The 23,906-nt window shown below is 41.6% G+C and overlaps 1 protein-coding gene across 1 annotated transcript in view; it reads left to right on the top strand.

The window, feature by feature from the left end:
• Positions 1–2,104: 2,104 nt before the first annotated feature.
• Positions 2,105–23,906, top strand: part of ANKRD33B (ankyrin repeat domain 33B) — a 42,519-nt gene continuing 20,717 nt past the window's right edge. Inside the window, exon 1 of the mRNA XM_058818520.1 lies at positions 2,105–2,545. Coding sequence (XP_058674503.1) covers positions 2,105–2,545 — 441 coding nt within the window. The remainder of the gene's footprint in view (positions 2,546–23,906) is intronic.

Below are 23,906 nucleotides of genomic sequence, written 5' to 3'. Positions count from 1 at the left end.
ACTTTCCGGAGTCAAATTTTTTTTCCTGTCTGTGTTTTCCCTCTAGTTAGCATTAAGGTTTTTCAAGGTTGTTTTTTTGTTGTTGTTGACTTTGGTTTTCTTTATATTCAAAGTTACTGGTCTCTGCCTCTTTGCTAAGAAACTTCACATAACATTTTAAAAAAGTCTGGTAATGTGGTAAATATTTATTCTTCTGAATTGATTTTATAAGAAAGAAACAAAGCAAGTATATTTGATTAATGAATTCTTACAGATGAGCTGAATCTTCATTAAAAAACCCCTTTGTTCCCCTGTAGTAGACTTATTTTGGGCCTTTTTCTGCTATTTGAAGTTACTAGAGCCAAGAGACTTTCTGGGCTTTTCTGATGAGTTCAGGCTGAGAAAACTCAAATGCTCCTCACCAGCTGCGGGATCTCAGGCAAAAATGAAGTTTTCTCAAGATACAAGTGCTATTGTAAGAGGTAGCATTCTGTTAAGCAGCTCATTGGCCACACTGACTGAGAAGAAAGCCATAAGTTGAATGAATGGAGCCCTTAAACTCTGTGAATGCAAATACATAACAAATGGATAGGCAATAAGTGTAGAAAGTGAATCCTACAGCACTGTCATGCAGCAGCTAAATGCAGCTCAGAAGTGTTTGATTTGGGCACAGACACACCCAGCAGCAGTGGAGAAAAGGCCTGTCCTTACCCAAGCAAATAACAGGAGACAGCATGAGCAAGCTGGTAATCTACACAGCTGTGATCTCAGAGGTGTCTGGAGGTGAGGGGATAGTTTAATCTCCTCCTTTCCCAGTTTAGCTCCTTTGCAGAAGCAGCCAATCAGGGAACTATTTAATACTAATTCTGCTTACAGATATCCTCCTGCTGGGCACTGGGATAACCCTGCCAGTCAGGATTCAGCAAGAAGCTGCTGGGTTTTGTATCACCCATCATGTCTGGTTTACACAATGATTTCTTGTAAGACTGTAAACAACTACTATTTGGGGCCCCTTAATTCACAGTTACGCTTTACTTTTCCTTCCTATGTTCTTTTAGTGTAAAAAATGTGGCTCATAGTCTGCCTCTCCTCGTGCAGAAATACCACCTCCTTTCTCTCCCATCAGACAGACAGGGACTTGGACCTTGGACATTCACTTGCTGAAGGATGTCAAATATATGAGATTCACTTCAAAAAACTGTTGAGGAAAGCAACCCTATTTTGTTGGCCAAAGGACTTCTCCCCACTGTTTCCTTGGCAGAGAACACTGCTAATCCCTGACATTTGAAAGGGAAAGAGACTTTAGAGGAACTGTGACAAAGCAGGAACTCAATTTATACATGTATTATTCCTCTCAACATAATCTCCAAATGCCTTCCATAAAAAGTACGTGCCTGATACCTCTACAGCTGCTAAAGCATCAGGGCTGATTTAATGAATTGCTTGCTTTTACAGCACGGCAATTCTGTGCAGTCATTCCCCTTAGTTTCAGTGTTTATTTCAAAAGACGAATTCCGCACAGGCCGGTTGTATTCCTGAAAAGTTTTTGCGTACATCGCTGCAGCCGCGGCTCTCGGCACCACGCAGTTGGTGCTGAAGGACCAGCGGCGGCCGGGGCCGCTCCCGCCTCTGCCCCCGCGGGTTCCTCCGAGCCCAGGAGTCTGAGGAGCCCCGGGGCGCTCGGGGAGCCGCGGTCCCGCACCTGCAGCTCGGTGCCCGCAGGGAGCAGTCGCGGCCGCCCCCGCTCCCCCCTCACGCCGCCCCGGCACCGCGCCCCGCCGCTAAACCCCAGCCCCAATCTCCGCACAGCGATGCTGAGCGGATTACGGGCCGGGAGTTCGACAAGTGCCTGCGCTCCCCAGAGCCGCCCTGCCCGCCCGCAGCCTCTCCCCGCTCCTCACGGCGGCGGCAGCTCCCCCGGGCCGGGCCGGCGGCGGAGAGCGGCCCCCGCGGAGCCCGAGCCTCCCCTCAGGCGGCGGCATGCCCCGGCCCGGGGGGCGGCCGGGCTGCCGCGGGGCCGCCCGCGGGACGGGGCTGACCCTTGCGTGAGGGGGCAGCGGCAGCCGGGCCCGGCGAGGCAGAGTCGCGGCTGCCGGGCGCCCTGAGCGCCCCGCGGGGCCCCGGCATGGTGCTGCTGTCCGGGCACGGCGAACAGCTGCCCGGGGAGCGCGTCTGCCCCGCGCCCGCCGCCGCCGCCAAGGAGATGCCCGGCGCCGGGGCGGAGAGCAGCCCCGAGCAGGGGGCGGCGGAGGCGGCCGCCGAGGAGCCGGACGAAGAGGAGGAAGAGGAGAAGGAGGTGGAGGAGGAGGAGGATTGCGAGGAGTACGAGGACTTCTCCGAGCTGCCCGACACCTGCAGCATCGCCTCGGACGACTCCTTCTACCCTCCTAGGGGGCTGGACGACGACGACGAGGACATCTGGTCCCTGGAAGGGGACGAGCGCGACAGCCCCGAGGCGCTCAGCCTCTTCCGAGCCTGCTGCACCAACAACAGCATCGTGCTGAAGGCGCTCATCCGCCAGGGCCCCCAGGAGGAGGAGGTGCGGGAGGCCGACCGCAACCGCAGGGTGAGTGAGCACTGAGCATCGCCCGCCGCCCCGCACCCTGCCCGGGGCAGCGCGGCTCGGCTGCCGCCTCCGCCCCCAGCGCTGAGCCGAGCCGAGCCGTGCCGGGGCAGCAGCCGAGCCGGGGCTGAGTGCCGCCCCTCCCGCCTCCTGGGGTGCTGCCCTGCAGCCCCGCGGGGAACGGGACCCCCGGCAGCGAAGGGCAGAGATGGGTGTGACTTTACAGCCCTGACTTTCCGCCTTTGGCTAAGGAAGGGTCCGGTTTATGGGATGAGACGGAGGTAGAGATTCCGGTTTTCCCGCTATCAGTTTTGAATTGTCTTGTTTTCCCTCTGTTTATTGAGGACAGAGAGGGGTATCGCTGGTAATGGTTGTGTTCAGCATCAAAAAACCTTCCTCTTTTCTGGGCTGTTCATCCCCTGCAGTATACTTTATGATATTCACCTTGAAATTTTGAACTGCTGCTAAATTTTTTTTCATTTTTCCCCCTTTTTATATTAGTTGTTTTTTTTTTTTTTTTTTTCTTTTAGCTCCCTCAAAAACATAAGCTTGTTCCTGGTTCCTAGACTGCCAAGCAGGGTTCAGGGTGTTCCTGTGTTAAAATCAGCATTTTTCAGTTCTCCCTGTATTTATTTTGTGGCTGATAGTCTATTTTTGGGGCTTGTATCACTACAAGTTTTGTGGCTCTGTTTTTTCCTGTTGCTCAGTTAATTGCAGAGGCAGAAGTGTACTCCTCTAAATCAGAAGGTGAAAACTTGGGAAAGATTTTCTGGCTAATGAGTTTCTGCAACATTTGAACAGCAATATTGAAGATTAGCAATATTACTACAGTTTGTTTTAAACTTATTTTGCATAAACAATCTGCAAAAACAATTCTGTGACTAATATGTGACAGCAGTGTTTTGAAAGGAAACCTGTATTATTGGGCAAGTAACTTGCACATTCTGGCAACGTAAGTTGTCTTTATGTCAAAAAGAATACCATGATTTGTGTTCGGCTCTGTCTGGAGAGGAACTTTTCTTGTGGCTTAGATATATGTACTTCTAGGATTTTTGCTAAAAAAAAATCTTTACTTCTTCTCCAAAGGATTTATTTTAATACAGATTTTCAGTGATCAGACTTATTGTAAATTTCTTAAAAAGACAAAAGGTCATATTAACACATCTGAGGGAGAAGCAACCTATGGTATGAAGGTGGGAATGAGCAACAAAGGACAGAAATAATTTACATCAACTCTTCTGCCTAGGCCAGGATATGATGATCTGGGGTTCTGCAGACCTCAGTCAACAGGAATGACAGAGCTCAGCACAAGCATCAGCCCTCATCCTGCAACTGCTCTTCTGGCAAAGGTGATCAGATCAGGGTTGTGAAAGCAGCAAATTCTCCTCTTTGGACAGCCTTCCCTTCACTATCCTCCTCCCAAAAAAGCAAGGTGTTCTTTATCTCTTCAGCTCCAGAGAAAAGAGACAAAATTTTAGTTTGAATCTGAAAGTTTATTTTCTTTGTTCGTACTGCAAAAACCCAAAACCCAACAAAACAAAACAAAAAGAATATCTACTTAGGCAAATATTCAATTTGACCTGAAATTAAAAATTGGCATAAAATTCTGTTTTCTTCATTTTTTTTATGAATACAAAGGAAAAGGTTCTGGAATTCAGCAACTTGTGAAGCTGCAGGAATGATATGGTAGACATGAGTTCACTTTCTCTCTGCCTTCCTCACAGAAGAGCCCCAGTCACAGCAGTACAGGACACTCAGAGCAGGACACTTGTTCTTTTCCTGAGATGTGAAGGGGGTGGGAGAAATCTTTTGACTAGGAAGCAGAAACTTCAGGTGTGACTCCTGCTCGGAGGTATAGAGGCAAATTCTCGTTATTTTGCAAAGGAAATTCACCTTTTTTAGAGAACTTTACCTAACAGATGGAAATTTTACACAGGCCTTTCATTGCCCTTTCTGCGGATGTTTTTTTCTCTTGAATTTCATTATAAAATCATTGGATATTATTCAAGAACAAGACAATTTTGCTGCCACAAAGTAACAAAACAATTTACACATATCTGTTGTTCTCATGAAGTTTTTTAGTTGGTGAAACTAAAACTATTATTGGCTTTCAGCATCTTCTTTTGACAGGATAATATTTTTTCTACAATGTTATCTTGTATGCATTTGTTAGGAAGCTCTATTTTTGTCTTGTTTTAAAATATTTTTACCTTTCTTTTTTAACTTTTTTTTCTCATCTTTTTTTCTCCACACTGTGACCAAATAAGCTAGACTTTTGTCTTCAAAGTTTTAATTTCTTTTTGATGTGACAGGGTAGAGAATGAAGAATAACTTGCTTTTTGAGAAGTGGGGTGGTGAAGGGGAGGGCTTTCCATCTGAGGATATTAACTATTTTCGCCATCCTGATCTGATAACCTCAGGTATGTAGGTACATTACAGTCTATTTTCACAATTTCAAAATCAAGTTTTCTTCAAAACAGTCAAAACAAGTAACAAGATATTGTAGTAAGACAACACTATATACTTTGATTCTGAAAGTAAATAAAATCAGCTCACAAAATGTAACATGAAATAACTTCCAAATGCCCTAAACTGGGCACAATGTGCCTGCTTTGTTTTTAATGTTTTACCTTGTTCCTGAAGTGTAAGTGTATAAATGTAAGATGTAGAAGCAGTTCTCCAGGAATTGCTAGGATCCAGAGGTACTCTTACTTATTTTCCTGCACCCTTTGTGCCAAAATACATCAATTGTCTCTTTAGAGTCAATTTCCCAAGCTTGGGTAGTGCCTTCTTGTATCATTTCTCCAGAAGAGTGTTTTCCCTGTACACTCTTTGTGAGCTGCAGAACCTCCTGCCAGGCACAAGTCTTCATTAAATCCACCTTCCTGCAGTAAACCAGACTCCACAACATCTGATTTATTAGTCACCACATGTAGCCTGAAGATCTGCACCTTCCCTGTCTTCTTTTCATTACTGTCAAGACAAAAGCAGTTTCTATATCATCGACTGCAGAGGATCCCCAAGTGGCTGATCCCCTCATCTTCTCTTGCACTGCTGGCTGTCCATGGAATTTTCAGAAAGACTGGATTGGTACTGCTCATTTCCTCTCCTGACCCAAACTAACAGTGAAATATTTGGAAAATAACTATGACAGCAAAGAATATACAAATTGTACATTGTGCAGGGTGACCTCTCATTCTTCAGTGTGTGTTTGTTTATCCTAACAGTAAAGAGTGATTCGAAAATACACAAGGGAAAATAAAATCATGGGTCTGGTGAAACTTCCTGACCTGACTGAGACCCTAGTATCACCTGGCTAATGGTGCTACTTTTCACCTTACCACATGGATCTGGTTCTCCTTCCTCACTAGCCAAATTTCTAGAATTTCAGATATTTTTATCTCATCATTTTAACATCACTTAATATCAAATTTTGCCTGGCGACCACGTATATATATATATGTATACTTAGAAAGACAGAGTTTCAAAATCTGGTGTTACCTAACTGCAGAATACAAGCAAATTTAGAAATTTGCCATGACAATAGAGAAAGCATTAAGAGATGTGGGAGAGAGAAGAGAAGGCAAAGAACGTTCCCTTGCCAGGTTGAAAATAATCACTGCAGCTGATCCACAGAAAGATTTTGTGCTGATCTTACATGTGGTATAGCCCATATTAGCAAGAATATTAGAATATTCTGTTGTAGTATTTTTCAGTTATTCTCTTTTTTTTTTTTTTTTTGAGTCTTTTGTCCAGTTCCATAGACAGCTATGGACATAACTGTGGGAATGTTTCTCTGAGTGCAGCCTAGGCTTGTTTGTGCACTGCACACTGTGAGTGGATGTTTTGGAATGGCATCACTCACCTGGTTTCCTCACTGGGTCCATGACAGTATCCAAGGCATCAGACCTGTCATGTTCTCCTTTCCCGGTGGTGCGGGCTGCTCCTCAGGCTCTGTACTGCCACAGTGAAACTGCTTTGGGAGCTCACCCAATTTAGGGAGCATTGCCCTTCAGAATTTTTCTCAGAGCAATGCACAGTGAATCCTCCATGGAGCTGACACCTGAATTTGTCCTTGCCAAAGGGCTGGCCTTCTGAAATTGTAATTGGTTGTGAAGTACAGGGAGCCAGTGGTTCGATTCCCACTTTCTGGGTGAGGGAACTTTGTCTTGGATGAGGCTTTTCTAAAAAGTCACGTATCACAAAAAGTACCAGAGCTTGTGTAACACTCCATTAACTCGTTTTATATATATATATATATATATATTTTTTAATCTTCAGAATGTTAACTTGTAAAAATAAAAAATCAGGAGCCTAATATTTTCTGGTAAGGGATGAAGTTCCCCTGTCACATGTTGCTTTTCAGTTTTCATGGCACATAGCTAACCCAAGTTAACCCATGTCAGACAAAGGATTTTAAGAACATAATCTCCTACAGTGCTCAGAATATTTTTTCATTATTATTTTCATAGACAGCTTCAATTCCTTCATATTATCTTATACAGGGCATTCTCATGGAAGCAATTGTATTGAAACTTAACATCATGACACTAAACCATGAAAGGGAATTTTTTGGAGTGAAAGTACTTTTAAAAAGACAACAAAAGTAATATAATTTAAATCCTTTAAAAAGTACAGAAATCCTCAAATGCAGTAAAAAATGTCCCTGGAAATACATGTTTGTGCTTAAAAAGGAAGTGAGCAAAGAATTATAGATGTCAAAAAAGGGGGGAATTCTTCTAATACAGTAATTACAGCTCAAGGTTAGCCATCAGAAAGGAGTAGACAAAGCATGGAAAATATGAAGTGAGCTGGCTAAGAGGGAATTTGGTAAGCTAACCAAAGAGCACGAACCCGACTGATGCAGGTAGGCACTCAGAGGCATTATCAGAAGAGTGTGGGCAGGTTAGCTGTCTGCCTCCTCTCCTCTGTATTCATCTGCACTGTTAGGTGACTAATGCCTATGTAAACCTGGCACAAAAAATAATCCTTTAAAGTAACTTTACTGGAGAAAAAGTATGTGCACAGAAGATAATTTCTATAGATTAAAGAGAACAATTAATAAGGACCCTGAGGGTGTGTAGAATTAAAGAATGGCAATGCAAGTCTTTAGTGCACTGCTGGAAATGCATGGCCAGAGCAGGCTGTGTCCTTCATGGAGCTGACAGGTAATATGACATAATTTGTACTTAGTGTCAAAAGCAGCATTAGCTAATAGATGTAGGTCCTACTGGAATGGAAAAATACAGATTTGGAGACCAGATGAGAAAGTTGTGCAAGTTTAATCTACTTTCAAGTGATAGTTTCAGCTTCTAGAGAAACCAGATGAAGAGTAGCTTCCTTGAAGAATTTTGACAAATTGCTTAATGGGAAGTGTATGGAAGAGGAGAGGTGTTTTTAGTCTGACAGTGGTACAGGAGTAAAGGTCACATCAATCTTCTGTTCTGCTTTAAGCAATGTTTCATGTTAGTGTCTTAAATCAAGTGTGTGGCTTGCAGGGCTCCTCAGAGATGGAGGGATGATCCTGGTTACCCATCTGAGCACAAATTGGCTGCAGATATTTAAAAATACAGCTGCATTTAAAATCCCATGGTAACCTAACAAGACTGGTTGTCCTGGACAGCTTTCATCAGTAATTATGACAGACATATAATGTGTTTTTAGCATAACATGTCCATAACACATGGGACTTTGGGGTGCCTTACTGCCTTTTCCTAGAAGAATAGTAAAGCTTTATTTCACAGTGCATAAGTTGACACTGCTAATGCCTTCAATCCATTAGGAAATTCAAATTTATGTTCTCATAGAGGAATTGCTCAAGAAGGAATATTGGCACTAATTTCCTTTTGTAAAGCTTCCAAAGATTCCTCGGGGAAAATTTATTGAGGAATCATCGGAAGTTGAAGCAGAGAGCACTGCTACAAAACATCTGATTGCTCTAAAAAAATGGGTTCCTGTTGAGTTCAGTAGCTTATAGGAGGTACTGGACTTCAAATCTCCTGGGAAAGGAAGTGGTCCAAAAGCCCCAATATTCCCAAATTCTTCAGCTCCCAAGCTAAGTGCCAGTAAGGCAACAGTGGTACCTCGATTTATCGAGGCTTTAGGTCTCAAGGCAAGGGCTCTGAGGAAGAAATAAAAAATGTTCCTGTCTCAGACACCAGATTCAAAGCTGCCTGGTGGTGGAAGTGGTGATCTGGGCTGTGGCTCTTGGAGGCTCCTGAGTCAGTATCAACAGATGGAAAGGCAGGGACAGGGATGTCAGCCCCTCATCAGGGAGTTCCCTTTTCAGAGGTGTGAGACTTGGTTGTCTTTCACTCAGTCTGCCTTGGTGCTGGGTTTCAGGGGACATTTCCAAAAGGGTTTTGAAAGAGGCATTAATGTTCCCTTTTGTGTGTGGCACAGAAACCACTTGCCATCATCTTAATTTTAGTCACACACTCTTGTGTTTATGCTTGGGAATATAAAATATGACAATAAGTTGAAACTAAAAAAAGTTGAATGAGGAGTACAAGCAATCAAAACATCTAATTGGATTTACTGCTCAAGAAGAAATAGACAGAAAGATAAAATCCCCAAAACTCCATTATACATTCTGGAAAATACCACTGTCTGACAGAGACCGGCAAAAATCAGGTGTTTTACTGTAATACTTCTGTATTTTGATAGTACTTCAACTTCACAGAGGAGATGAGTAGGTAACTCTTGTATGACTCTACAGGGATTGATTGCTTCCCACCAGAAGAGCCAAATGTATATCAAGTTTATGTAAAATTATATTTCATTAAAACACATTTTTCTTCCTCTAAAGAGAAGTGATACATGGTCACCAATTAAAATTCACTGTTAGTTTTAAAATAAAGGTAGACTTGAAAGATGTAAGCACCTTTACTTATAGAAAATACTGCCTAGATGAGCATGGGTGTGTGTGTGCATTGCCAAAGGAAACCATCTCTGGCACAAGAGCACCTGTGCAGCTCAGCTCACATCTACCCTGTGCAGGGTTAGCATCTCTGGTGTGGACACAGCCAGCACCTGGCCTGCATTTTCCCACAGTCCCAGTCTGTTCTCCTCATTCATCATTTGATTTTAGGCTTTTGAGCTCAAACGCCCAAACTGGCATAATTTGTTGCATTATGGTGTTTTGGAAATCATTAACTATGCTGGTACTAAAACTGGTAAAATACCTATTTGCACATACTTATTTCAGATATGGTAAGATGGCTTTCAAGTAGGATAACATAGATCATAAGATGCTGCAGTTTTTCCCAAACTGGAATTCTGGTCATTAATTTCCATATCTTTTCCAGTGCTTGTACTTATTTTGGACAAATTATTCTGTTTTGGCTGAGGTTGGGGGGGAGGGGTTAGCAATTTATCTAAGTGCTGTATTGCCTGCAGAGAATTTTCCTGCGTGTTCTTTCTGTATCATCTGTCATTGCACTGTGGAATTAGGTTTATCTTTTGGGAATGAGGTAGAATTGTACTAAAAACTAATGGCAACGTTGCTAAAAACTGCTGGTAGATTTTTTAAAAATAGAATAGAAAATCTCTGGAGAATGTGAAAGCAATGAAGAATTCCCACAGGCCTTATTTGAGACAGGAGTTCACTTCTAATGTTTTCATAAATAAAGTTTCTCTCAGAAGATTACCCTTTTAAATGATTTTAAATATTATGCCACATCAGTTTGAATTTACCTGTTTCTGACCGTTCTTTAATTAAATACAAAAATGGAAACCCTCCAACCTGGGCTAGATATAATCCTGTATATAATCCTGATATAATCCTCAGTGAGTCACAAGAAGAAATAATCAAGTACTGTAGGAAGAAGATTGTTGTCACAGTGTCTGTGGTTGCACATCTGGCAGTGAATTAGCAATTCAAATTGTATCCACTGTGGGAAAAGCCCTCTATGTGGAAATAGTTCCCAGTTTTCAATTCTATTATTTTCTATCATGTCTGTTAAATTCCATGGGGAGCAATTTGAAAGCAGGATGATGCAGAATGGGAATGACTCACAGTAAGGCTTTTGTTGGTTCACACGTTTCGGATGTACAATGTTCTGAGCCTGATCCTGTAATATCCTCTCACATGTGAGGGTTGGGGATTTTTTTTTGTCTTCTGCCTCTCAGTACATGAGGCCTCATCTTTGGGACAGCTGGAGTGTGGACAGACCAACTGCTGGCAACAAGAGATGCTGCCAGCAGCCACCAGAGCTCAGAACTAGGCTCATGGAGAAGTTTTGAAGTTTTGTTTCTATTACTATAGGAGGGAAGCCTATGCAGAATCCATTGTTATTAGTTTTCTGAAGTTCAAAAGTAGCAGATAATGGGACATATTCAATCTGTTCATAAAAAGAGCCTTTCAGGTGGTATTTGGCTTCTTTTCTTTCTTTTTTCTTCTTTACAAAACCTAGATATCTTGCTATTTGGAGCTAATAGTAACAAGGCTCAGCTCAACTGTTTAGAATTTGATTGAGAAACACAGGAAGGGTACCCATGTATTCATAAAAGTGTCTTTAAGTGTGGATGAAAGGAAAGGAAGAGTTTCTTTGAAAGGTGGTGAGGTACTTCTGTGTATCTGCAAGTATCACACGAGTTTGATAAAGGATCCAAGAGAAGGCAGAGTCAAAGCTCAGCTCCACAAAGGAGTTAATTTAAAATACTTTTCTTTCTACAGAGTTTTCTGCAGATTTTCTCTAAAAAGAATGAAGTAGCAATAACTTGTTAGACAAAGAATGTAGGATAACGCATATTTGCCAGTTCTGCAAAATTAAATACAAGTATTAGTGAAATACCACAAACACTAATGCAATAGAAGTGTTTAGACTTCAAACACTAATGAAATATAAGAGCCCTTCTGAGCTAGTAAAAATATAAACATAGTAGAGAAGTCTTCTGGTTACACTGAGACAAGCTGTAAATGCCTGGAAACATGGAACAATGCCAGCCAGAGGAAACCTGTGTCTGGGAAGAAAAAGGTTGTTTTCTCTGCTGTCCTACAGGCACTTTGCAGGCTCACTGCTGTGTTAGGTGAGTCCATGGACAGCATGACTGTGTCAGAGACACTGCTCTGCTACACTGCTTCGGCTGAGCTCCCCATGCAGAGCTGCCAGCCTGGAATAAAACACACAGGGTTCCTGGAGGAATATCCTTGCCAGTGGTTTGAGGGGGGAGGGAAACCATTCATGGCTGACAGGGAAGAAACACAATGTCAAGGACTCTGGGAATGGAGTGAAAGCCTCTTTCTTGTACCCCAGGGACAGGGGCAATCTCCCAGGCAGAGGCTGTGCCACAGCCTGCAAGCAGAGGCTGTGTGAAGGAGCTCTGGTGGTTCTGGGATCCCCCTCAACCTCCTGCCATCACCAGTCAGTGGGACAGGCCAAGCTGTGCTGAGTCCTGCTGTCATTTATGTGGGGGGGGGGACTGAACCTTCCTTGCCACCTATTTGTGGCTGTGCTTTCTTTTGTTTTACTGCACTGATGCTGTATGGTCTGCAAGAATTTTACAGTCCAGAAAATTCTTCCTCTTGTGAGGATGCAACAAGGATGCTCCAATTGTGAAGATATCCATGAGCAGAACTGCCTGTGGAATAGGAACTGGAACTGAGTACTTGATACATGCTAATCTTTTTAATTCCTTACTTGAATTAAAATAGTGTGTTTATTGAAGTCAGATGTGTCAGTGCATTTACAATACTTATCTTCATAAAAGTTCCCATGAAGTGTGTAAGATCCTTTACATATATGTGGATACATGAAGCAAATATTGAAATATTGAATACTCAAGTTAAACATTTTAGAAGCAGTAAGTTTCTAAAGCACCTGATAGGAGATTGTGGTAGGGTGGGGGTTGTCCTCTTTCTCCCAAATAACAAGTGACAGGACAAGGGCAAATGGCCTCTGTTGTGTCAGGGGAAGTTCAGGTTGGGTACTAAAAAAAAAAATTTTTCACCAAAACAGTGGTTAAAAGAGGAATCTGTGTGAGGAGGTGCAGAAATCACTTGGTTTTTTTCAGCCTGGAGAAAGGGAGACTGAGAGGAGACCTCATTGCAGTTACAGCTTTGTGAGAGGAAGAGGAGAGGCAGGCAGTGATCTTTGCTGTGTGGTAACAGTGACAGGACCCAGAGAATGGCCTGAAGCTGAGTCAGGGGAGGTTTAGATTGGATATTAGAAAAGGGTTTTTCACCCAGAGGGTGTCTGAGCACTGGGACAAGCTCCCCAGGAAAACGGTCACAGCACCAAGTCTTACAGTGTTCAAGAAACCTTTGGACAGTTGTCTGAGGGACAAGGTGTGATTCTTGGGGTGACCTGCCTAGGGCCAGGAGTTGGACTTTGTGATCCTGATGGGTCCCTTCCAAGCCAGCTTATTCTGTGTGTTTCTGTGTCATTCTGTGATTAAATGTTGGAACAGGTTGTTCAGGGAAGCGGTGTGGTCGCCATGCCTGCAAATGTTGAATAATGAGTAGATGTGGCACTTCTCAGTGTGGCTTAGTGAGCATGCTGGCATTCCATTGAAGGATGCATTTGATGATCTTGGATGTCTTTCCCAGCCTTATTGATCCTATGATTCTGATATCAGCAGCCCAGAAACAAAAAAAAAAAAAAAAGAAAAAGAGATGGTGAAAAAATGTCAACCTTTCTCTTAAAATTAATCACCCAAATTATTTTCTTCTAAGGCAAGAGATTATGAAATGTCTCTTACTTGCTATTGCCATTTTTTTTTTCTGTGGGTGTTTTTAGCTTGACCTAGTTTATGCTTATTACAGTCAGCACAGCTGATTTACGAGCAGAGGCTCCATTCACAGATGGGTGCAGGCAGAGCTGAGGTATTCAGGTATACATCTATGGCAATGTTCACAAATGCATTTACCATCCTCTTAGGATCTGAAGCCAAATGAGGGAAAAAAAACCTAGCATGGAGGTTTCAAGTAAGGTAATGCTGTTTCTCATATCTCACCACTCTCTTTTCTGCTGTTGTTAAAATTATGAAACCCCTCAGCTATCAGGTGTCAGCAGAAAGTGCTGTGATCTCTCTTTGGAGCTTCAGTACCTGATGCTAGGTCAGTAGGAGCTCCCTCCTGCAGGGGATGCGCAGACAGTAACCATGGGGAGAAACAGATCAACACTGCTGACTGAATATCATAGATATGTGTGATATGGATGAAGATACCACAGAGAGGAAGGGTTTTAAAAATCACAGGTGTTCCTTTAGTGGCAGTGGAAAGAAGAGTGACTCCAGGGCAGGCCATGGCGGTGCAGGAGCAGGGTGCCCAGGGCACAGGCACTGAACCCACAGGGACACTCTCACCCTGCAGCTTCCAGCTCAGGTGCCAGCTGCTGTGTCTGCTGGGGCAGGGGACCATACCCTGCCTCACCTGCTCACCAGGCCACATTCACAGGTACTCACTAGTCATGTGCAAATCCCCTTTGTTTACCTGCTGTGCATGTGTCACTGAGGGACACCTCCCCAGCAGAGTGAGCTGAGGGCTGGTGGCTTCAGGCTGCACTGCTTAGAGGGCAACACAGACATTCTGTCTGAACACTTCCCAAGCTGGGTGAGCAAGGGAGCACAATCTTGTAATGAATATCCTTGGTGAGCTAGCCTACTGTCATTTATCTGTCTGTCTGCAGAGTTTGAAAATTTAGGTCAAATATATCCAAATTCATGCTTTGAGAATTTATAAAAATAAATTAATTGTTTTGAGAATTAACAAAAAAAAATCAGTGCTGGTTTTTCTGTAATGTAAAATAGTAACTGTAGTAATTGCAGTTGTGAGTTTAATGTGTGTATTGGCCCTTTTTTCTGTTTACTCCCTGCCATCCACAAAACACATTCCTCTGGGGAAGAGGTTTTTAAAATAGTGCTTAGATACCCTGTTTAGATTTTGAGTACTTGCCTAAAAATACTGTATTTTCCTCTTTCTCATGTAATTTCTATTTCTAGTGCAGTGACTTCATCAGTTGTGATTTATTACTAAATTGTTAGTGTGTATCCTAAAGGAACTAAGAACTAGAGCAAAGCCTGTACAATTTGACAGCTTATCAGTCACAGGGGAAAGGGCAAGTGAGCATTGTTCATGTGATTTGTAAACCCTTACAAAAACATTCAAATATTGTCAGCATTGCTTTCACAAACTTTCTTCTCTTCCCAGAGCTGTATCCTGCTATTTCCTTTCAGATTTTAAGGTCCTCAGGGAGTGCATCTGGAATGATCCTACTTCATTACTGGTGATACTGCATCCAGTAACATTCCAAAATACATGATCTTGAAGTCTACCTATATTGGTTGAGCTTTCAGGATTATTGCTACAAAGCAATATCAGTTGGTATAACCATGTTATTTACAGAAATTCTACAGTAAATTCAAAAATCCAACGTGAGATTTACAAATGTTAAGGGGAAGAAGGTGATTTTTGGCTGTAGGGTTTTGATACCAATGTTAGTTAGAATCAGTTAATTGCAACTAGCCTTCATTTTGGATAGGTGCTACTATTTGTTTCTTTCCAGAGATAGATTGAAGGAGTCAGACTCTGAAGGGAGCAGGAGACAGCCTGCCCATAATTTTCAGGTAGAAATGAAAAGACCAGATTTGGTCTTTAAAAGATTTCTGTACTACCAAGTAGCATTCTCTCATTTTGTGTCAGAGAAATAGAAAAATAACTCCAAATACTGAGAAAGACATTCAAAAATACTCTGCTACTGCTTCTAGGTGTCTGAATACTGTGGGAGAAAAACAACAGTTTTGCCATTCTTCCACTGCTACTTTGTGATCTCTTTAGCTAATGGAGATAATAGAGTTCTCAGAAAATCTGGGATGAGAAATTGCAGCATTTGTTAAGTAACTGTAAACACTCTAAGCATGTCAGCTTCCACTCCTCAAATAAGAGAAAAGAAAACAAAGCCCAAACAGTATCTTCTGAAGTCATGAGAAAGATGAAATGTTAATTGGAACGAATCCATATTTATTCTTATTTTTTAATTAAATTTCTTTTCTTTTCCATAAAAAATTGCCTCTCTCATTGATGTGAGTAAAGGAAGATCTTAGCAAACCTTCCTGTTGCTTTTATTACACTGCAGCTTTTCTACACAAACCTAAGCGACCTTAATTCCTATTGAACTATTAGTAAAAGCCAGTGGAAACTCACAACTTTGCAGCCAACCTCCAGATCAAGACATTTTGAAAGAGTGATGAAAATTTTAGCAGCAGGGAAAGGAGAAACCAGGAATTACTTAGGAAATTGATTATATAGTCTCTGAAAAGATCCTAAGTCTAAGTAAACATGAGGAATTATTCCTACAGCAAATATTTAGGCCAGATATCTATGATACAGAAAGGCACATATTGATGAGGTTATTCATGCCATAAAAATGTAATATGAATGAAGATACACAGAAAGTAAAATGCTGTAAAATTCACAATTTTCAAATCTGGGTGTACAAGTTTTCTTAGCAAGGAATTTAAAAAGAGAAGGAGATTATAAATTGTTAGTCTTCCAGTAGAGGCAAAATCTTGGTATTTCCTCCCTGTGCTTTCTAATATCCAGCTGTGTAGGATAGGTTAGAACACACTTTTTATAAGGTTAGATGGGAGACATGACACTCCTGAATCAAAAACAGAAAGGAGCATAACCTGTAAAAGTCTTTGAAGTCATTAAGGTACACATGCCCTTCAGTTTACTGCTGTATGAGTCATTGGCTTTGTGCAGCTGACACAATCTCATCTGACCTCTGTTTCCTACCTGAGGGGTTTTGGCTCTCATTTGGTACAGCTGGGCAGAGCCTGGTGGCCTTCTGTACCAAGTGGCATGTTCTCTGTGGAATAAAGGGCTTAGAGGCTTTGAAACCTACATAGTTAGAATATAATCTCACACCTTTTCAGAACTGAAAGTATCATTTGTGCATTTCTTTGGCCAAAGAACAAGGTGGGAATCGGACCTAGGAAATGAGACACTTAGCACTGGATGATAAAATGCTTATTAGAAGAATTTAAAAAATGAAGTGCAGAATGTGTAACTCTCAGTGCCTCTGCTTTTAGAGGTTAGGGCTGAAGAACCTGCACCTTTGTAGATTTGGTGGTAAGGAAGGAGAGTGTTTGTTGCTGCTGAGCCCTGTGTCCATGCCCAGGGCAAGAGAGGAGCAAGATTTGGCAGCAGCCTGTGCTGCTGGTTTGCCTCACAAGCTCCTGTGGCTGAGCTGCTCTAGTAGGGGCTCTGTCTAAGCAAACAGGCTGGAAGGCTGAGGCTCCCTGGGGAGCTGTGCATGGAGCTGGGAGGTTTAATGCTGCTGAGATTTTCTGTCCTCAGGCCATGCATAGATGGATTTACAGATGCTCCTTAAGGGTCTGCTGGTGAAGGAGAGCAGCTAGTGCTCCACATTCTCAGTTGTGATGAAATGGAAACAAGTGTAAAAAAAAAAAATCTGGGCATAATATTTACCATTTATCATCTTAATTATGGTTGAATGTATTCAATCATCAATCAAATCTAGAAAAGCGAATCTTCTGTTTTTGCCTCCATCTCCTCTAAAACTGCTTGGTTTGTTCTTGAGTATGGCTTGTGAGTGACTGCTAAAAGGACAAGGGCTAACTTTAGAAAAAATACTGTTATTCTTTATGGAGTAGGTACATAGTGGGTTTTGTTCAGTGTATGCGATTATGTTGCACAGCTGAAAATTTGTGTTATCATGCATTTCTAGTAAGAGAATACCAAATTTATAATAGAATAGTTAATTACACCAGCATTTACTATCTTCCTTTTAAATACAGAAATACCTCTTCATTCCAGCTTTTTATTCTCATTATTCCTATTTACTGCTAACCACTCCATGCTTTTCTAATGGTCTAGGAGTTTCCTTCTCTGTCATGCTCTTCAGCATTATGAAATGTAAAAATTGCACAAATAATAATGGAATCTTCTTTGCAGTACTTCTTCAAAGCAAATGTGCTTCTTCTCATGTCTTAAGAAATTCCGTAGCTTTGAAGTTGGGCACCACAAAAATGAAGAAAATTGTGTTTACAAGTCACCTGTACTATTTGAATGAACAAGTCAACGAACCAATCATTGCAGTTACAGCTTACTCGTGAGGACGAGAGGAGAGACAGACACTGATCTCTTCTCTCTGGTGGCCGGTGACAGGACCCATGGGAATGGCCTAAAGCTAAGTCAGGGGAGGTTTAGGTTGGATATATGGACAAAGGTTCTTCCCCCAGAGGGTGTTTGGGCACTGGGACAGGCTCCCCAGGGCAGTGGTCACAGCACAAAGCCTGACAGATTTCAAGAAGCGTTTGGACAATTGTCTCAGGCACAAGTGTGACTCTTGGGGATGGTGCTGTGTGGGGCCAGGAGATGTACTTGATGTTCCTGATGGGTCCCTTCCAACTCAGCATGTTCTGTGTAATTCTGAGTGTTATTTTCCTCCTGCACACTGAAAATTTCCTATAAGCCAGCTATCTTTTCTTTGCTCCAGGGCCTGCAGCATCATTTGAAGGTCCTGCAGTGTGTTCAGATACTGCTTTCATTAGTGAGCTGCTATCAAAAAAATGCCACCCTGCAGTCAAGCAAAGTCTTGACATACCCAAATACTCTTGTAATTCAGCTGCTGTGATACACAGAGATCTGTCAAGCTCACTGAAAACTGCTCTGAGAAACCTCCATCAGATTGATACATGCTGGGTTTTTGTAGAGTGCTTCTTTTCAGAAAAGCTGTTCATTTGTTGAGAAATGTGTGTTCTAAATGTCTACCATTTCTCCCATAGGTATCGGTCCCTAAATTAAAAAGCAGATTGCTTATATGAATTTCTGGACTCCTGTCTTAGTAATGTCTGTGTTACAGTTTATCTAAATATTCTCCAATTTTATGGAGTAGAACTGTTTCTGGATTGCTTGACGGAAACTGCTTTATAAAGTATAGGTATTGTATTAATGATTTAGCTGTTTTAACAAAGGCAAGTGATCTCTAGAAATTCCAGCTATTTGAATATAAATGTGAAATTGCTTCTCCCTCTTTTTTTCACAGATATTTAATTCTGTCTTCTTCAGATTCAATAGTATGTTAATGTTCAATTGCTCCCTATATTTCTTTATTACTTAGGTGAATGGGGTGTATTCATTAGAAGATTTAAGTTTTTAGATCCAAGCACAGAGGAAGAAGATCTTTCCTGCCTTTCATTGCATGGAGCTAGACTCAGCTGAGATAAACAGGGTGGTCACAGGCTCTACAGAAGAGGGAAGACTAAATCTGCTCTTGCCACCAGGCAAGGACATGCAGTACCAGCGTGTGCTGTATTTGCTTATTAAACTCAAATTGTAATACTGTAGTTACCTTGAGACAGATAAGATGGTGATGCTACTGTGTCCCACCTGGGTATTCCAAACATGATTTTTTATCTTTCTTGAGCTGTCTACTCACACCCTGATACCTGTTAGCTGTTACAGCTACAGTGAATCCTTATCTAGCCAACTGAGATAATAAAAGGGAAATTTAAAATGGGAATGCACACTTAAGAAAAATAATGAAACCCAACAGCAAACCCCAAGCCTGCTTTTGAACCACGTTACTCATGATTTTTAAAAAGTTGAGTATAAAAAACCAGTGAGCTACTAGAGGAAAAAATGTCCCTCTGGACAGATTGATTCCATGTCACAGTGTGTGCTTTCTCAAACAAAAAACGCCGGGCTGAGCCTCTTTCAGATTAATAAGGTGGATGAGCCTATTCCCTAAATACATCACTAAATTAATGTGAAGCTATTCACTAGGACTTGCAAGCCAGTAGCAGCAGCATTCTTGGTTTAGCCAAGTGCTAGTCTCTGATCTTACAAAACTGTAATTCTGCCTTTTCTTAAAATAGATGTATTCTTCACAGGGTGATGCTAAACCTTCAGGAAGGAACCGTTCCTTAATGAGAAGCCTGAGGCATGCTGGATTTCCTCTCCAGTGGCTGTGTGCAGCCTATCAGTTACTTTATTACTTAAATAGACAGGATTGTAGGTTTATGGGTTTTATAGTAGGAGTCCTTGCTCTCTAATCAGCCATGAACATTACAGAGCCAGTGTTGTAGGTGTAAGTCACAAGAGCACAACCATGTTTGACCTTGACCAAAGAACATTTACATAAAAAATAGAGGTCTTACTGAAACACAGGTCATGTGTTCTGCTGTAATTTAAAATGTGATCACAGTCACCAGTGGTTCTAGCAGCTATAAAAGATGAAAAAAATGAGAATAAAATTTATAGTGCTTGTGAACCATGCATTACTGCAAAATTGCATACTTTGTTTGAAGTTAGTGCTTTCACCCGGAAATTAAAATCTCCAGGATTCAGAAACTGTGAATTTTTCAAGATTGTGTTTAGAAAAATAATTATTAGTGCTTCTTTTCTCTCTCTCTCTCTCTCTCCCTTTTTTTTTTTTTTTCTTCTTTTTATGGAGACTCAGTTTCAGTGCAGTTTGTGGAGTGCTACTAATAAGCCATGCATAGGTGGGAAAGAGCAAAAAACTTCCTATGAAGTCAGGAACTGTGGTACTTTCCTCCAAGTTTCACACACCTGAATACTAGGAATAATACCTATAAAAATACATTTTTTTGCCTCCAGCATGGTCATCTGTGATATTCCACAGCAGCTGCATTCCGTAGAATTGTAGGATTACAGGATTGCAACCTTTTAGGATCACAAGAGTTGACACTAATCCACACATATAAAAATCCACTTTAGGTCTCTGAGTGAAAAACAGTCCCATCCATTCGCCACAGATGCATCTGTGGCTCAAAACCACTTATTTTCTAATAAAAAGCAGGAGACTTTTTTATATTTATACACACAAAAAAATTTTTTTTTTTGCTTTTTTAGAGCTAGGGAAAGAAAAAGAAGGGGCATAAATCAGTGGAAAACTAGACTAGGTAAAACCAGAAGCATAACTGAGATGAAGGAAGCTTTTTCATTGTGGAAAGCATAATGAAAAGGGCTTTTAAGAACCTGGACACTTTGACATCCAAAGAACCATTGTCACTTGCAGTAGTTGATGATAACCTGAAGGGCAAGATAGTGAGATTCCATCAGAGGGACCTTTGCTTGATAGAAGTAAAATAGCAATGTTTGGTCCAGGTGGAGAATCCCTTTCATATCTACAAGTAATATTTCAACATACCGTTCTTTCTACATTAGTATTAACCTTGCATTTCCATGAACAAGGTTGTTGTCACCATGTTATCCTCTTGTTTGAAAAGAGGATTTTGGCTGTTGCTATGTGATAGCACAGCCAGAGAGAAGGATGTAAGGTGAATCCTATAGGGGAAATACTAATACTCTCATCTGAGACACCTGTGCCCTTCTGCTGTGCAAGGGCAGCTGCTCCCTTTGCCCTGTCTTTTTTTCACTGGGGAAGAAAGTTTGCCACATTTTCCTGGTCCATTCGGGTCAATTTCAGGATCAATAAGCTTATTAGAAGATCCAAGATCAAGAGGGAGGGTTATTATTATTAGAAGTGCTAGAGAAAAGGAAGCAATGAAGTTCAAGAGGTGGAGCACAGGATTAGTTGGGAAGAAGATACAATGAGGGTGTTACGTTTCCACTGATGCCATTATGAAACTCATTGTCAAATGGCACTCTAATACGGAGACTGGGCTTCTAGTGCTCTTGCAGCTTCCATGGATCAAAGGGTGAGGAAATAGGCTGGCCCGACTGTGTGTGGTATTACTGAATCATACAGCAGGTTGGGTTGGAGGGGAGTTTAAAACTCATCTAGTTTTTTTTACTTGCCTCATATGCAGCACTGTGTGTAGTGTATGCTCAGTTCCCCTCTTTGGAGTCATAAGAAGGGTCTACAGTTTCTCTTCTTGAGAGAATAGGGCCTCTGCAAGGAAGAGATTTCACCCTGATGGGTATTTTACTTCATCAAGTTGATTTCTTCTGAGGAAAAAGAGCTTTCAGGTTTAAGGCTTTTGTTTGTTTGGTTTTTGGGTTTTTTAGTTAGTTGGGGCTTTGGGTTTGTTTTTCCCCCCTGTGTCAGATTAGCCACTGATGGACAGAATTGCTCCTGGGCTCTTTCATTACAAGGTTTGGGTCTGGTGTGATTTCACAGAAGAACAATTGCAAAATGAATTTACAGAAGTTGGAGGAAAACTTGGGAAACTTCTTGGGAAGGTCTTTCCTAAAGAAAACTGCAGTACCTTACTGCCACAAGAGGGTGCTTGCAAGCTCATAACTGGTCATTTCAGAGACTTTCAGAGTGAAAATGTTCTGGGGGCTTTAAAATATTCTTTACAGAAGAGACAGATTAGATACAGTGATAGATTCTGATGGTGTGAAAGGTTGTACATTCATCTTTTGCTCAGTGTCAAGTTAAAATTTATCTTTATGAAGATTTTGTGAGAGGCCTCCTGAAAAAACCCCTATGCATTCAAACACTCTATTAAACTTCTTGCAGCAGATCTCAACTACAACCTGCCTGCATCTGACAGAATATAACAAAAAGGAAAATGCATCTATTAAACACAGAGAGGAGTTGAATCATACACTTTAAAGCCAAAGGGAGCTCTTTTTGACAGAGTTATGTCAGTGCACACAATGCATTTCACATGGCTTCTGAATGCCCTACAAAATGCTTTTTAAATGATGTAAACTCTCCTTTTCATCCTGAGTGTGTATGAAGGTGTACACATATTTAAAGGCAAGGAGAGAAGTTGACAGCAGAGTTTGTCAGGCACAGGAGCTGAAGTTCACATCTAAACTTGTTTCTGAATGTTCCCAGAGGCCTTTTGTGCTGAGAGTGCCCTGCATACAGGTCACACCAGGTTTGGTTATGCTGTTAGATGACCCAGCTTTGACTATCACTTTGTTTACCTTTTAGGAGGTTTAGTCATTCTGAAAACAGAGTAAACAAAATGCTTGTGATAGGGAAGGCTACAATTTTGACATTGGATTTTGAAGTAATCTGGCAATTGAGAGACTCTCCAAAATGTTTTACATATAATCATATCCACAAAAGGTACAGTTTGAGCTTTATTACAAGCACTCTTTCTTCCAGCAATGCCCAAACCCACTGCAGCTCTGTGCAGCAAATAGCCAAAGCAGCAGGTGATCCCAGCCTCAGGTGTCCTCAGGAGGAAGCAGTCTGCACTTTTCTGCTTTGAATCTATCAATAGTTGGAAACAGCTGTTCCAAGCAAAGCACAGTAAGGTACTGTTCATTTAAGCACCCAGAAATACATTATCCTTGCCCACAGAATGGTTTCCAGCCATTGGGAGCCTTGGTGAATGCTGCATATCAAGTCAGAAAGAAAAAGAAATGAAATTAAAATCTACTCACCATTTGCTTTAGCAGGACCCTGATGCTGGCAGGAGTCTGTCCAATTGCCTCCCCAGCCTTCTGCAGTGAATGGTTTGAGTTGCTAATGTTCAAAGCACCTTCAAGTTAAGACATGAGACTTGTGGTAGAAATGCCTTCAGGGTTTATAGCAGGACCCCCTAATTAAATAAATTACAGAATCACAGAATGCTTTGGGTTTGAAGAGGCCTTAAAGATCATTTGGTTCCCACCCCTCTGCAATGGGCAGGGACACCTTCCACTAGACGAGGCTGCTCAGGGCCCGTCCAAGCTGGCCTTGAACACTGCCAGGGATGGGGCACCCACAGCTTCTCTGGGCAGCCTGCTCCAGTGCCCCACCACCCTCACGGTACATCATTAACATTCTTTTCTGAAGCCAGACCTCTTGCTTTTTGTAAGGCAGAATGTCCTGCATTTAGCACTGATGCCAAAACATAGAGGACTGTATAAATTTGCTGCTGTGGGTCTTGTGTTACTACCACCAACACTATGAAATCTCAGCACTAACATTTGACAATACTAACACTTGTTACTATGTGCAGTACAAACAGGTAAGCTAGGATTAGTAAAGGCTGCACTATTTATCAGGGATTATTGCTATTTATTAGTTGTACCCAATATGACAGTCTAAATAAAATTAAAATATGACATTTAATCTGATACAATTCGTGTTGCTTCGCCTGCCATTTTCTCAAACTACTTTCTGTTCTTTGCAGCCAGGCACCTCATAAACAGAACACAGAACCCTTTCTCAAAAATGGAATTCTGGACTGTTTTGCCATGTTATTGAATCTTGATATAACTTCTTTTTATCTTATGTATAATGATGGTAAACTCCACTAGATGACCTGTCAGTTCATTTGAAGGATATGTTATTTGTATTAATCAATATTTCCCTGAAGTTTCCTTACTTAGTCCTTCTCTAAATTATGCCTTGTTTAGTTCTGCTGTGACCAGAGATCTTGCATACATTGCTAAGCTTTGTTTTTGACTGATTGCACACATCAAATATCACTCTGTGGGAAAATGATCCCAGTCTTTCCATAT

This window comes from Ammospiza caudacuta, chromosome 1, assembly GCF_027887145.1.
Source record: "Ammospiza caudacuta isolate bAmmCau1 chromosome 1, bAmmCau1.pri, whole genome shotgun sequence".
In the NCBI taxonomy this organism is placed as follows: domain Eukaryota; kingdom Metazoa; phylum Chordata; class Aves; order Passeriformes; family Passerellidae; genus Ammospiza; species Ammospiza caudacuta.
The sequence above is the reverse complement of the archived record's forward strand: the minus strand, read 5'-3'. Positions and strand labels throughout refer to the sequence as shown.